Here is a 16,022-nt window from a genome sequence, read left to right on the forward strand (position 1 = left end):
GGGCATGTTGCACTTTAGAGACAAATCAAACCTTAAGAGGATTGCTCGTTATTCCCTAACCAGAGTTCTGTATACTACATAACTGTAGTTACACACAGACACACACACACACACACACACACACACACACACACACACACGAGTAAGTTTTCTATTTTGTCGCACACTGGTAGATCTACAAGTGAAAATACCATGTTATAGTGAGTGTTTTCATCATTTTCAGCATGGGCTTAAGCTTCCGCATGCATATGTGTTATCTTTAAAAACACTTGCTACTGCATCAATGGAAAGCCACCTACTCAGACTCTTTAGACTCTAAACACAAGAGCTTAAACTTCTCACTTTAAAAATAAGAGGTCTTCCATGAGGTTTATTGGATAAGGTTACACATGAATTAAAAATAAATAACAATATGCTTTTAAACTTAAATATGGAAGTTGCATGTACATTTATTTTATATGGATTAAGAAGAACTTCATAGAGATTGTTTTCATAATCCCTCCAGCTTGTACCGTCATTAAATGCACGTGGCTTGCAACATGCATTGTTAAAATTGTTTTCTGTTTAAATTACATTTTCTAAATGTCTATTAATTCGGCCATAAAAATGAGGAAAGTTACCTAATTTTCAATAATTCTATAAAACTTTCAAGATGGTTTGTCTTTTTACACAAACTGATGAGACTTTAACAACCTAGTGATAAGTAATTTATCAAGGTGACTTTGTTATCACACCATTACATACATAATTTTTTTTTCATTTATATTTTGTCCCTAGAACCAAAATTTGTAGGTTCGTACATGATCCCTGATAATGAAGACCGGGATGACAACAAAATGTACTTCTTTTTTACTGAGAAGGCATTGGAAGCGGAGAACAGTGCCCACACGATCTATGCCCGCGTGGGGCGGCTGTGCGTGGTGAGGATGGCGTGTCTGTGTCTCTACCCTTGCCCACTTCACAGTGGCCTCTGTTACACTGTTCTACACGTGTTTCTTATTGGTTCTTTTCAGAGTTTCTGACAGCATGCTTTGATCATATTCATCTCCCTGGACTCTTCCACAATCTACACCTCTTCCCTACCTATCTGACGTTGTGTTCTCTAGTAATTTTCCACTTTAAATATTTTAAAGTATTCTGTAGACTTTCTTAACACAATTTTTCCTAGACCAAGCTTCCTATGTCGTATCTATAACTTCATTCCTAATGGAAGTTTCACTGTAAAAGAGGCTTGCCTTCGATGAGTTTTCTCATTTTCAATGCCATGTGAGGAAATACAGTTACATTACTTTTACATTACAGTTACATTACTGGTACAGTTAGCATTTCTTTCCGAATAGAAGTTTGTTCTATTTTTGAAATATTATATGTATTTGCTCATTTTTACGTGTGCATATCTGTATATGTATGTTACTGGTTCACACATGTCACACATGTTCATGAATGTTAGATGTATGTTCTCTTCTGCCATCATGTGGGTCCTGGGGATTGAACTTAGACCCTCTGGCTTTGTTGCAGGTGCCTTAACCTGAGACATCACATTGGCCCAATTTGATAGTATTTTAAAATTTGATTTAACAAGTTTTTATTAGGTTCATTATCTATTTGGGCCTGTATATACCTGGGTATAAGAATTCAGTTGATCAGTTCTATAGTAAAAGAACAAAACAAAACAAAAGCAAAACCAGTACGATTTAGGAATATATTTAATAATAATAACACACATAGTGTATAAACATACACATATGCAGCTGAGAGTGACCTTTGACCTCTAAGTGTAGGGATTACAGATATTAGCCACCATGCTTTGCTTCATAAACTTTCTTTCCAAGGGGAGAAAAGATATGATCCATGCAAATTCCTGAGACAAGTATAGCATGTATGAACAAGTAATAAGCAAGATTACTACATTATAAAGCCAGTCCTTCATCTAGGAGACACATCCACATTAATATGTGTAATAGCTAGAAAATATATTGAGAGTGCTTGGATAAAGTACCACACTGAGGGGCTGGTAAAACAGCTTAGCAGCTAAGAGCACTTGTGGTTCTTGAAGAGGAGCTCATTTCAGTTCCCAGCACCCACATTGAACAGTTCAGGACCACCTGGGACTCCAACCCTGGGCATGAGACACCTCTTCTGGCTTCTGCAGCACGAGCACACACGTGGTGCTCATGTACGGGTTCAGTGTCCCCTCTCCGCATATGAAACTAAAAATTAAAATAATCTTTACAAAAAAGCACTCCCCTGTTAAAGCAATGCAAGGGAGAAGTGAGAGAGAATTATTTGTAATGTTATCTGAGGATTTTTCTAAACGTTCACACACACACACACACACACAAAATACAACAACAACAACAACAAAACTATCCGCCCATTTCACCATGTTAAACCTTGCTTTGTAAATGTCCTTTTAAGTATTCATTTGTCCGTTTCATTTTTCCCAGAATGACGTGGGAGGACAGAGAATATTGGTGAACAAGTGGAGCACATTCCTTAAAGCGAGACTGGTTTGCTCTGTACCAGGAGTGAATGGAATCGACACGTATTTTGATGAGCTGGGTAACTATTTCAGAGGGTCTGCATTTTCCTCTTCTGTGTGCACATTCCTCTATTCCTGTCACGGTCTCGGGCATATGTGGAGAAAATGTCTCCTGGAGGTATTTGACCTCTTCAGACAAAGGCAGGTTTCTGTCTCTTCACTTTGACCCATTCAGAGGGCAGCAGGGGTGCACGGCAGAGAGTCGCCTCACTCCTGTAGAGGAGCACTGCTCACTCGTTCTCTGTCACCCAGAGTAGAGCCATGGATCGTTCTTCTGTCCTGCTCACAGCTGTAGAATGGGAAATCAGGTCTTAAAATACATAGTTCTGAACTGTCTTATGTAAATGTGTTTTCTTCACATGCAAAGAAGGTTAAAATACTAACGGATGGAATGGTCTTCCATTCTTTCAGAGGATGTGTTTTTACTGCCTACCAGAGATCCTAAGAATCCTGTGATATTTGGACTGTTTAACACTACCAGGTGAGAAATTGACAGTCAATAAAACACTATAAGAGAAAAATTGTCTCAGTGCAGTACCTTTCATGATGCCCATATCTCAGAGACCAACCCCAGCATCATTCCCAGCCTCTGTTCTTTCTAAGTGTCCAGTCTCTCTTGCTCCCCCTGACTGCTGCTGGCCTTCACTCATCAGAGCACAAACCTGGGCTAGCCCTTAGTGTTTCTTCATAGCGTCCCATCATCTCTTACAACTGCCCTCTCTACCAATCTCTTCCATTACCGTGTACAACTATTTGACATTTTAAATGGTTGGGTTATAAGCTAGCACTCCCATATTGTCAAGACTAGGTTATTTGTTTTCTGTTTTGTTTTGTTTTGTTTTCAGATGAAAATCTCTAATCCAAGCTTTCAAAGTGCTCTAGTAACTCTTCAGCACTGGTTTTGTGGTACTTTCTCTCTGGCTTCTCCAATGGCTATAACACCTTGACAGATCTCAGCATTGACCTCAGCAGTTCTAGGCATTGGGTCTCCCCCCGGCCCCGCCCCCTTTATTCACTGTTACTGCTGGACATGACTTGCCCTTCCAACATCAGTTTAGATCAGCTCTTTGATACTTGCCACCTATGTCCAAAAAATGCTCCCAAGTCCTTAGGCAGGAATAAGTCCTCACACCTTTTCTTATGTCTTCCTCCTAAGTAGACTCATAATGAACACGCGCTTGTCATCTGCTTCCCAGCTGTGAAACATGGGGCTTGAGCTTAAAGCTGAGATATATGTCACTTTTCCCTTTACAGTTTTTTCATTTTACATATCTATGGAAGAGTACTATAATGTAATATTTTACGTGCATTGATATATGAAATAAGAAATATTCGTAGAATTGATTTCAGTTGAAAATTTGTATACATAATTCCCTGAGTGTCTTTCAAAAGGAAAGTGATAGCACCAAGAATAAAGAAGGAAAGACCTCAGCATTTCAGCAGAGATGGATTGATGTTACTAGTTCTCATCATCAATATGTTAACATGAACTTGCAGTCTAACCCCGCAGCTGGGGCTTACTTAAGTCTTCCCACAATTTTGTTTAGATTTTCAGCAGGTGATTTTTAATGATCACTTTGAATTAAAACACCTAAAAGCTCTTTGAACAAGTATCTTGTTTTAACCAGACCTTTCTTCCACACAATAATATGGGAACAATTCTTTCTATATTCTGGTATAATATACCAGAACTATATTCTGGTATAAATTTAAAAAGTTAATATATATTGGTATTCACCACAATACACAGATAGCCCCCTTTTACTTCATTTTTCTTATGCCAGCAAACAATTTTTGTATCATGTGATAATTCTTGAATGATAAATTTGATCTATGAGGTAATCTGTATTTTCTATTCGTTAAAATTATCAGCTTAAAAGCTAATCTCCTAAATGATAGCATATTGGATTATTCAGAGAAATCAAAGACATGATTTCCTTCCATGATTTCAACTTTGTTCAATTTATATATAAATCTGAGAGAGGAAAAAAGCTCCCAGCTGTACCTGCCACAGAGGTTGATATTTGTAGAATGGTGATCAAAGGTTTGTGGCCACCTCAGCTGGGACGGTCTAGTTTTCCCCATATCACAGGCATTTCCAATTGCTTCAAGGTGTGTTATAAAAATGTGTGAATTGATGTCCTAAGACAGTAACATGACTGCTGTTCTACAGCTGGCCCAGGGTGCAGGAAACACATTTACATAGACTTCACATTTTACTAAAGCTCCTTCACAAACATCATTTATTTTAACTCACATAATGTGGAGGCTATGAAAGGGCATACATCTTTCAAATGGTGGCTCTGTGTTCAAGAACTATAACAATATCTTTTCACTAAACGTGATTGCAGATGTTCCCACTAACGTATTCAACAATGGTCTTTATCCTCTGAAAGGATAGCTTACCATTTCAAAAATCATTTTGATCACTGCTACATATGAGGTTTTATATAATCTTCCCATCACTAAAGAACTCAGTGACTCTAAAGGAGAGTTTAGCAAATGTTCTAATATTTAAAGGACACCATGCTAAGAAGGAGTGCAAAGGCTCCCAGCAAACCCACTAAAATGCAGCTAGAATGGGCAGTAAAATCCGCAGCAAGCATCATAGTGATTAAGGCTCACTAGCTGCATTCCAGATGTAATGACATAGAAATATCCCCTTAAAGTGATCAATTCAAATGGCTAATAATCTTTAAAAAGATATAAAGGGCGGGGGGGCCTGACAAGATGGCTCAGCAGGTAAAGGAACTTGCTGCCAAGCTTGACGATCTACGTTTGATCTTTAGAACCACGTGGGGGAATGAGAGGACAGGCTCTTGGAAGCCAGCCTCTGATGCTGCTCTAACTGTAGCGCCTGCCTTTCTCAAAGAATTAATAAGTACATAAATAGTGAAGTGAAATCATTCAAAAATACAGGAACACATCATAGGACCCAACAATTACAAAGTGAAGTTGCACAATTCCATCCTTCTAATGTCATTTACAGATTTAGAAAATAGGAAATGAAGGAATAGAAAGTCTTTCAATTTCATTACTTAAATTATTATAATAGTTAAGATTTCTAGACTCTGCTTTAAGAAATTGCTTTTTACTCGTTTTAATTCTAATATACATATATTGGGGCATTTGACCAAGTGAACTCTTAGTTACATCTAGATTTATAATTTTTATTTTTCAGCAATATATTTAGAGGCCATGCTATATGTGTCTATCACATGTCAAGTATCCGGGAAGCCTTTAATGGCCCATATGCACATAAAGAAGGCCCTGAATACCACTGGTCACTATATGAAGGAAAAGTCCCTTACCCGAGGCCTGGTTCTGTAAGTACAATCAGTCGACGTATTGCTCTTATGTTTGAAGTCTTTGTTTCACATGTTCCATCTCTGCAGCTAGAGTATTTAAGAATTTCATATCTATAAGAATGTTCCAAGACTAAAGAAAGAACAGTGTCATGTAGCTGGAGAGCTTCTCTCCAGGTTCCCCAAGCCCCGCAGTCCCACAATCCACTTATAAAATAATCACTCAGACGCTTATATCACTTATAAACTGTATGGCCATGGCAGGCTTCTTGCTAACTGTTCTTATATCTTAAATTAACCCATTTTTATAAATCTATACCTTGCCTCGTGGCTGGTGGCCTACCAGCGTCTTCACATGCTGCTTATCCTGGCGGTGGCTGCAGTGTCTCTCCTCTCAGCCTTCCGCTTCCCAGAATTCTCCTCTCTCCTTGTCCCACCTACTTCCTGCCTGGCAAATGGCCATCAGTGTTTTATTTATATATAGAGCAATATCCACAGCACTTCCCCTTTTCTTCTTTTTTTTAAAAAGGAAGATTTTAACTTTAACATGGTAAAATAACATATAACAAAACAATTATCGAATTGCAGTTACAATATTAAAGAAGATGTCCTAATATTTGTGAATTTAAGGTTTTATATCTAACTTATCTTTTATCATAACTGAGGAAATTACAACTATCTAGTTTTCAACCACATCAAAGACCTGAGAAGGAACATAATGGTACCTGAGAAATGGTAGATGGATGCAAGCAATTTTCAGGAATCTTGCAAAAGTAGACCAAGACAGCTGGCAGCCTGACAGTCACCTAATATTTCTTAGCATTGTTGGTGCATTTAAATTGGCTACAGGCCTAGAGTATCTGACAGACCATTTTCAGAAGCAGGATTTCTGAAAGACCATCTTACCCTGTCTTGGCAGAGTACAGTGGTCGCTTTCCTTGTGTCCCGCTTGTCCAGAAAGGACAGCATTGCATTTGTACTGTCAGGCATCAAGGCAAGGGCAGTTTTTTGCCCAGTAGGCCATTTTGTGCCAAAAAGACAAACTTCCAAATGGAAATGTCTTAGAAGCCCAACATTCTCTCGGGATCAATTGGTGTAGCCAGGAGCAATTGTGTCTCACGTCAACAGAATTTTAAGTTATTTAAATGCCATATTCTCTAGGTCTATGAAGTGTTTGAAGATTACCTATCTATCTGAAATATATCTATGTATACCTAGAAGACTTAACTAACATGGCTACAAATATGATTATCATAGATGACTAATTATTAATCTATTTCTTAATTATCCATTACAATTTTAAATGAGTTACATAAACATAATACCTCAAACAAGAAAGGAAATATATATATATATATATATATATATATATATATATATACAGTATAACAAAATTAACTTTAAGTTTGTATCAATAAACTAAAATTTATACCAATGTAAAACATTTTAAACATAAACTAAAATCTATACCAATGTAAAACATTTTAAACAAGTTGTTCTTAAAAGTAGGTTCATTAATCTACCCTTTTATCTTATCATCTCTATATCCTATATATCTATATCATATCCCCTTTTCTTTTTTAGAAAGAGATCACATTTATAATCAACCTGTTTTAAATAAAAATATTGGTTTTTCTCTGTCCCGCACCAGAGGGCTCTTCTGACTTGGGACACAAGAATCTCTTAACCATTTTTTTTTTTTTAAGCAATATGTCTGGGTTTAGAGGAGGAGTGAGCCAATTCCACCTCTAAAGCCAGCTTGGTATATTTGGGAATTTGGACGTAGCATCTCTTACTACTTCCTGCTGGAGGGGGGCGCTGTATCTTATGGGGACGCAAAGAAAATTTTAGGCCTATGGGGTAGTCCGTAAGGCTGTATTGTGTGAACCAGTTGCCTTGAAACCGCTCTGGATGTTGGATCATCTGGGCCATGGTGTCATCGGAGACCTTTCAGGGGGTCTTGGCTGGTGAAACCTGATGTATCTTAATATGGAACAAATCCATAGCCTCTGGCTTTCTGTGGAAACAAAAGCAGAACCTCTTTTCCAAAGCAACATATCCTTAAATCCAAATTTCGAAGTCAAGTTACCTTTAAAATATACATATTGGTTTAATTCAACATCTTTTTTGATCAAATGTTTTTTTGCAGTTAAAAATCCCAAAGACAACACAATCCAGATTGTCTGTGTAATATTCATCTTTACGTGGCTTTTTACATTAATTTTTTTGTCTCTTTCAAGCCTACGTATATTTTACACACATTGTAAACGATGTTATCTGAATCAGTCTTTTTGTGAGCCTATTGCTTTAAACTGCATCCTTCTAAGCCTGAAACAGCGCTGTGGCTGCTGGCTCCGCCCACTTCAGCTTCCCAACATGGCAGTGGTACATTTTCCGCCAGCTCTGGGAGTCATCAAGTCTCAGAAATAGTGGGTCTAAGCTTTTATCAAAGCAGCATGTAGCCCAGAAACCTTTTTTTAAAAAAAATACTAGTAAAGACTAAATCTACTACACAGCTTAATGTGCCGCTGGCAGACTCCTCATTCCCGCCATACTACCGGTCAAACACACACGCCAGGAACCCGCCAGTGTTCAAACCCGCGTTTTGCGGCGTCTAGCTGCTAATATGAGACAAGAAACAGGAACCTGGTTTTGGCTCTGTGTAGAATTGGTTATTAAATATTCTCAGGTTTAAGGTGGAAACTCGAGCCGTTGGGCGCCATTTGTTGCTGGAGGGCTTCTCTCCAGGTTCCCCAAGCCCCGCAGTCCCACAATCCACTTATAAAATAATCACTCAGACGCTTATATCACTTATAAACTGTATGGCCATGGCAGGCTTCTTGCTAACTGTTCTTATATCTTAAATTAACCCATTTTTATAAATCTATACCTTGCCTCGTGGCTGGTGGCCTACCAGCGTCTTCACATGCTGCTTATCCTGGCGGTGGCTGCAGTGTCTCTCCTCTCAGCCTTCCGCTTCCCAGAATTCTCCTCTCTCCTTGTCCCACCTACTTCCTGCCTGGCAACTGGCCATCAGTGTTTTATTTATATAGAGAGCAATATCCACAGCAGTGTCATGTGGAGTTTTATGCTAGTTATTTAATGCAAAGGATATAACCGTGAATAGACACATCTAAGCAGCATCATACAGTATGTTCCCACTGATACTCCAGCCAAGTAGCTCCAACTGAACTTTCAATTTTAGGAGTACTGGTAAGCATAAAAATATTTATTAAAATGGGCATACTATATATAGTTTTCTTCCAGCCTTGTGAGGAGAATTAGTATCCCATGTCATGTCCAGTTTTAATATTTTAATATCTATGTTCACTTCTGTGTTCCCCAGGACAGACCTTCTCTCAATTTGTTCCATTAGCAGAGCAAAGGAAATTCTATCATTTGTCTCTGAAATGTTACTACCAAAACTCTAACTTATATCAACTTCTATGCTTTTGATTGGGACATGTCTAAAACTGACAATAATGAAGATGATGGTGTAGATTTAGATCATGAATCCCATATGCAACTATGTTGGAAAAGGTTTGCCATTGTGTGTTTTATATGAGTCACAGTGAGCAAACATTTGGCTTGTCATGGAGGGCCATATCTTCATTTTAACAAGCATCTGGTGAGATTGTGAGCCTACACTGATTCCATGATTACCACAAAGTCATAGAGAAACCATTTTTGTAGAGCCAAAGCTCCAAATGAAAGCAAACCTCACCTCCATTAGCAAGTGTAAAGCTTTATCGTGATAATCACTCACACTGGCTTAAAATTATTACTCCCAGTAAGACATAAAGTATATTTTATTTCACTCTATTGCTTGAAATTGCAATTTAAATGGGAAAATCCACTCCTGTGGCTTAGCTGAAAATGCTTCTTGAAACCACATGGCCTTAGAGGAGGTCGGAGGAAGTGACTGGTTGTTGAATTTCTTCCAAGGTAGTCTAAAATGTTTCCAATAATGTACCATGCAAGTGCACCCCAGTGCACAATTGATGCCAAACTTAGGCATATGGACCGACTTTAAAAAACAAACCATTATAAATGCCCCTTTTACAGAACCTGGCTACTTAAATTCTGCATTTCTACTTCAAACTAGAAAAAAAAAATCAGATATTGTTACAACTGATGTTGATTCAAGAGGAGCCCATGTGAGAATGAGAGGCAGTTGTTAGAAAGCAAAGCTCAGTGTGATGATTCCAGGCTGCATGTCTCAGGGTGCTCTGTGGTTGTGATTTGAGCATCAGTGTCTTAAGAAATGCAACCCGTGAGGGCAAGTAACTAGTTTGTCATTTGGTTGGTTTCAGATACATATGAAAGAATACAAATTTATACAGATTATATCAGAACAATGCAAAGAGGTTTTGTCGTCCACTTAATTAGTGATGATAGAATTTGAATAATTCTCTATATTGTCATGCTGTAATTTTGCAGCCAGAAAGCAGACATCACCACTTAACATGGTGGTTTTAATAAAGAGAGATCTACTTAGTACAATTATGGTCCATTTATTAATTTATTTATTTTTAAGGCAAGGTCTCACTTTGTAGCTCAGGCTGTCTTTAGACATGGAGTCCTTCGTGCCTCACCTCTCCAGCGCTTGCGTACCTCTTACTGTGATCCTAAACCTTAGAGATTTATTACTAAAAGAAATGTGTTGTTCTGATGAATGATACATCCTTCTGTATTTCCTTTCTCTCCTTTCTTTTCTCATTTTTTTCTTCCTTTTTTCCTTTCTTTTCCTTTTTCTTTGAGGTGCTATAGATTGGATCCAGGGCTTCATGCATGCTAGCCAAGCACTCTGCCACTAAACTATGTCAACAGCAAATGATAGATTCTTCAGTTTGAAATTTTACTTCAAATAGAAAACAAAATTCAAAACCATAGAACGTATTTTGATCATTCGTATTGTTGCATTTATTTGCTGTCCCCCCCCCCAAATTGTCCTGTATTATATATATTTTTAGTTTTTTGGATTTCAGTGTTCTCTGTGTCTTTTCAATGCTGCATTTTAAAAATAATTTAGTTTTCTTTTGAAAATTTTAGCACTGAATCCATTTCAGCAACAATAGATGTGGAGCTCCTCTGTACTACTGAATGCAGAGTTCATTGCTTGAGCCTATTTGCCTTTTCTAACTCTCCTTGTTGGTGGTGATGCATTTGCTCTTCAGGTTGAGAGAAAGAGTGAACTAACCCACTTGCATTTTAGTGTGCCAGCAAAGTGAACGGAGGGAAGTATGGAACCACCAAAGACTACCCTGATGATGCCATTCGATTCGCAAGGACTCACCCACTAATGTACCAGCCCATAAAGCCTGCTCACAAAAAACCAATACTAGTAAAAACTGATGGAAAATACAACCTGAAGCAACTAGCAGTGGACCGAGTGGAGGCTGAGGACGGCCAGTACGATGTCTTATTTATTGGGACAGGTAAAGACACAGAAAGCATTGATACATTTCAGCTCGCCTTCAGGTAACTTTTATCAGTCAGGAATTACCATGTTGTTCCACTAGCCTATTTGCACACTGCTAAAGATACAATGACCAAATAAATTTATAGATTCATTTAATGCCTCCACATTAAATCTTATTTGTGGGAAGAAACTTGCAAATTGTGGAGCACCCAGTGTTATGAAGAACAAATTCTGTGTGGTGCTTTAGCTTAAAATTCTCTTCTCCATGCATGTGCAGCACAGTACTGGCCACAGCCATGATCTTAAGAAGCATCCTTAAGCATTCTGCCCTAGGGAGTTTCAAACAAGATATTGCCAGGGGTCCTGGCCTGGGTACACCAGGAAGAGGATGTATTGCTAAGACCTATTCATGCTTCTCTGGTCTACTGCTTTTTGTTTTCTGAAAAATTTAAGCAAAGAAACATTAAACATAACTTAATAGACCCACACTGTAGGCTGTATTTTATCACTATTGATAAGGTTAATAATGTGCTCTGTGAGTTCAATATTATATAAGAATCAGAGCTCTGTAAGAAACCTAAAATTACCTGATCACTAGTTCACACATGGTGATTTCTGACCATTTAAAAAAAGAGGAATTTCCAAAAGCAAGACTGAACTGTGATTAAAATGGTTATAGTATCTTATATTAAATGTCATAGAAAACAGAAGACATCTAACCCCCTAAAAACTGTTTTCTTATTTGATTTATCAAAGCTCTTTTAAAACATTCAGGAAATATCACCGACATCATATTTAACTCATTGATATTGTCATATTGTGCGGCAATCTTCCGAAACAAATTAAGCTGTTAGAGATGTATGAAAAACATATTGGAAAAGCTAGTAAATAATAATCCCCCCCCCCCAATATTTGCCAGGCATGGGCTCTAATGCAATATTTGGCTGTCATTTGCTGGGGGATGTCTTTCTGTACACAGTGAATATATGTTGTTCCCATTCGTTAGTAAGTAAGCTGTTTTGGCCTATGACAAGGCAGCTTAGGGGCAGGCAGGAAATCCAAGAAGAGACAGGAAAGAGAAAGGCAAGATGGGGAAGATGGGAGCCCACCACCAATGGAGCAACGAGACGCCAGCAGACTGGTAATACCACAACCATGTGGCAACATATGGATTAATAGGAGTAGGTTAATTTAAGATGAAAGAGCTAGCTAGCAAGAAGCCTGAGCCATTAGACCATACAGTTTGTAAGTAATATAAGCCTCTGTGTTTACTTGGGTCCCAGTGGCTACAGGAATAGGCGGAACACAGGAAAACTTCTGACTACAGGCATTATTGCACAATCGCTGCTTCAACATGAATAAATCAACTGACATTTTTGCTTTCGTCTGATGTCATCATGTAAACTGCTTAATTTCTAAAATGGAACAATTTTTATTCTTCTTAGTTAATAGAAAAATGAAGGTGGTTGCTCTCAGGTTAATTATAATCTAGTTTTATTAACTCATATATAGGATTTGATAATTTTTGATAAATTGCTCAAATCTCACAGTTCATGGATTAATACTTCCAAAAATCTAATATATTTTGTGAATTATTTTTTCTAATCATATAAAGTTGTGTGTGGGTGTAAATTAATTTCTTATCCTAATTATAAGCTGATAGAACAAACTCAGAATGTCAGTAATAACAAAACTTAAAATGGAAATCTAAACTAGAAACAGTTTTATGAAGCAACAGGTAGTTATGGAAGCTGAGTAGTTGAAAACCAGCTATTAGTCTTCCCGTAAGGGGTAGACTTGGCTGGCCAGCAAGCCCCAGGTATCATTCTGTCTTTGCATGCCCAGAGCAAGGACTCCGGGTATGCTGCTGTGTCCAGGTTGTTACAAGGGTGCTGAGGATGAACCCACATCCCCATGGTTACATAGCAATCAATTTCCATGCTGAGCAATCTCCCCAGCCCATCCTTCCCAATTTCAATATGGATGTACCTAGTCTTGGTTTACAATGTAATGTAAATGTAGCCAATTTTCCTTAAACAAAAAATTCAGAAAAAACAATCTGAAGCAGTGGTTCTGAACCTTCCTGATGCTGATAACCTGTAATACAGCTCCTTATGTTGTGGCAGCCTCCAGCAATAAAATTATTTTGTCACTACTTCATAACTGTAATTTTGCTACAGTTATCAGTCATAACATAAATATCTGATGTACATGATATCCGATATGTGACCCCAATTGGGTCATGACCCACAGATTGGAAACCACTGATCTAAAAGAACAAATTATATCAGAGAAAATCTGGAGCTAAAAAATATCTTTTAGGGCCTAAGTTAACATATATTACACTTTTATATTGACCCCAAGCCAGTTATTTGAAAAACTAGTATACATAGGTCTTAGGATGCAGCCCATTGGTAGGGGTTTTGCCTAGAATATGGTAGGCCCTGTGTTCAATATCATCAAAGAGAAACAAAACAGTAATTTGTGTCTTTTGTGCCTAAAAGTACATCACAATTCTGACCCTACATGAGGCTTAGGCAGAGTTATCTTCTTATCTGATGTATCACAAAAGAAACTTCTAAAATATGGCAGTTTGGTTTTTGAATCTATGATTTCATTTTTGTAATAACCAAACTACTTGAAAAAATCGGTTTATCATTTAAAAATTTGGCTCAGCATACAAAATTGCTCTTTGCTAATTGAAGCTATTGATGTATAAGTAGTCATGTGATTTTCAGCTGGCAGTGATTGCATGTTCTGTGCATCATATTTTCAGTCCCATTTGAAGACTGGATCCTCATTCCGCTTTGATGATTACCTATTTTTCTTTTTCACAGATACAGGAATTGTGCTGAAAGTGATCACAATTTACAACCAAGAAACAGAGTGGATGGAAGAAGTCATTCTAGAGGAACTTCAGATATTTAAGGTAATTTCATACATACATACATACATACATACATACATACATACATACATCTGTAATCTGAGCTAAACAATACAGCCCAGATTCACACACCACAGACAATCAAAGCCAGAAATAAGGAGAAAATATTATATCAGTTTCAGAATTTTTTTCTCTAATAAGTGTGTTTTGAATTTAGAGAAAATTGAAGTGAAGAATAATTTAAAATCTAGTGCTTCTCTCTTGTGGTCAGAATGTTCAGAAATGCCATTGTGCTTGTAGTAGAAGAAAATGTCAATATCTAACATCTGTGTCGTAAAGAAGTAGCACGTATTTCACACATGACTTCCAGAACCACTGGTGAAGACTCATGTCTTGCACAAACATTACTGACACTAACACTAAGTGACACATTCCAAATAGTGTACATTGTGGCAGGAAGTGTATACTATGTTTAACTATAGCATATTAATTATACAAAGAAATTAATAAAGAAAAAATGGAAAATCATATGCAAAATTTAAGATAAAACAAATTTATGAAAAATACATTTATGTATGTGGATCTCTAACAAAATGAGTAAATATATACCATACAGTCTTATTAGTGAAACAGATATCATGTTTAAACCTATTCCTCAACCTTGACTCATATTTCTGCCTAAGAGGATCTTGTAAATTTCTGATCATGGTATTTTCACCAGAACAATTCCAGCCTTGCTTTGTGTGTGTTTCTGTTTAAAGCATCTCAGTCTACATTGTTGATGACACATTACTGATCTCACCATCAATATCATTGTAACTCATGCCCGAATGGAGCCCAAGTCTTACATCACCCTGGATGTTAAGATGCCTTGCAGCTGTTTTGAGTTTGCAAAACAGTTCATAGCACATCAGCACCATGCTTGAACACATGTTGAGCACCAAAACATCATCAAAAAGCTTACCGATGAAATGAAACAAAATGGTACTAAATAGTCCATGAAGTGGACACTTATCTAAACCACAAGACTGAAGGATTTGGAAAGTCACCATGCTGACCTAGCTATGGATGTGGACATTTCACACTTTCAGTTTCTTTGTGCTCTCTTTCTGTGCTTGTGTGAAAAAGAAAACATACACTTCGATATTAATATTAGGATTATAATCTAATTTAGCAGGTAGGCATTTTGCAAATCAGAATCTACAAACGATGACGACTGACCATATATGAGTATAAAGGATGTCAGTGGAAAGACTTGATTAATGGAGAGTAAGATATTTTGTCTTTGCTATGCTTAAGAGTGGATTTCCCTAGTGCTGGGCAAACCTCCCTTCTGTCTCAATTACAGCAGATACACTTGTTATTTTTCATTGTGGGTCTTTACGCAATATTTAATTTAACACTTGAAACAATAGCTCTAATTATCAGTACCTACCAATGTATCTTTCCACATTAACTCTTTTGTTACCTAGATAAATAAATGAATAATGCCCTCATGTGCAAAGTGTTTCATTGTTTAAAATGTTACACACACACACACACACACACAACAAACAAACAGAAACCAGGAAGAAAGAAAGAAAGAAAGAAAGAAAGAAAGGAAGGAAGGAAGGAAGGAAGGAAGGAAGGAAGGAAGGAAGAAAGAAAGAAAGAAAGAAAGAAAGAAAGAAAGAAAGAAAGAAAGAAAGAAAGAAAGAAAGAAAGAAAGAAAGAAAGAAAGAAAGAAAAACAAGACAAAAAACTGATAAAGTGGGAGAGATGTCTCAGCCAGGAAAGTAGTTTGCTACCAAGCCTCATGTTCTGGGTTTGATCCCAGGAACCCACATGGTAGAAGGAGAGCACAGATTCCCAGAAACAGTCCTGTGG

At 37.5% G+C, this 16,022-nt stretch overlaps 1 protein-coding gene across 1 annotated transcript in view; it reads left to right on the forward strand.

Annotated features, from left to right (window-relative positions):
• Nucleotides 1-16,022, forward strand: part of Sema3e (semaphorin 3E) — a 251,694-nt gene that overhangs the window by 205,636 nt on the left and 30,036 nt on the right. Inside the window, exons 7-12 of the mRNA XM_042272920.2 lie at nt 778-920; nt 2,448-2,562; nt 2,954-3,023; nt 5,724-5,868; nt 11,063-11,285; nt 14,107-14,198. Coding sequence (XP_042128854.2) covers nt 778-920; nt 2,448-2,562; nt 2,954-3,023; nt 5,724-5,868; nt 11,063-11,285; nt 14,107-14,198 — 788 coding nt within the window. The remainder of the gene's footprint in view (nt 1-777; nt 921-2,447; nt 2,563-2,953; nt 3,024-5,723; nt 5,869-11,062; nt 11,286-14,106; nt 14,199-16,022) is intronic.

The sequence above is a fragment of the Peromyscus maniculatus genome, chromosome 3 (genome assembly GCF_049852395.1).
Source record: "Peromyscus maniculatus bairdii isolate BWxNUB_F1_BW_parent chromosome 3, HU_Pman_BW_mat_3.1, whole genome shotgun sequence".
NCBI lineage: Eukaryota > Metazoa > Chordata > Mammalia > Rodentia > Cricetidae > Peromyscus > Peromyscus maniculatus.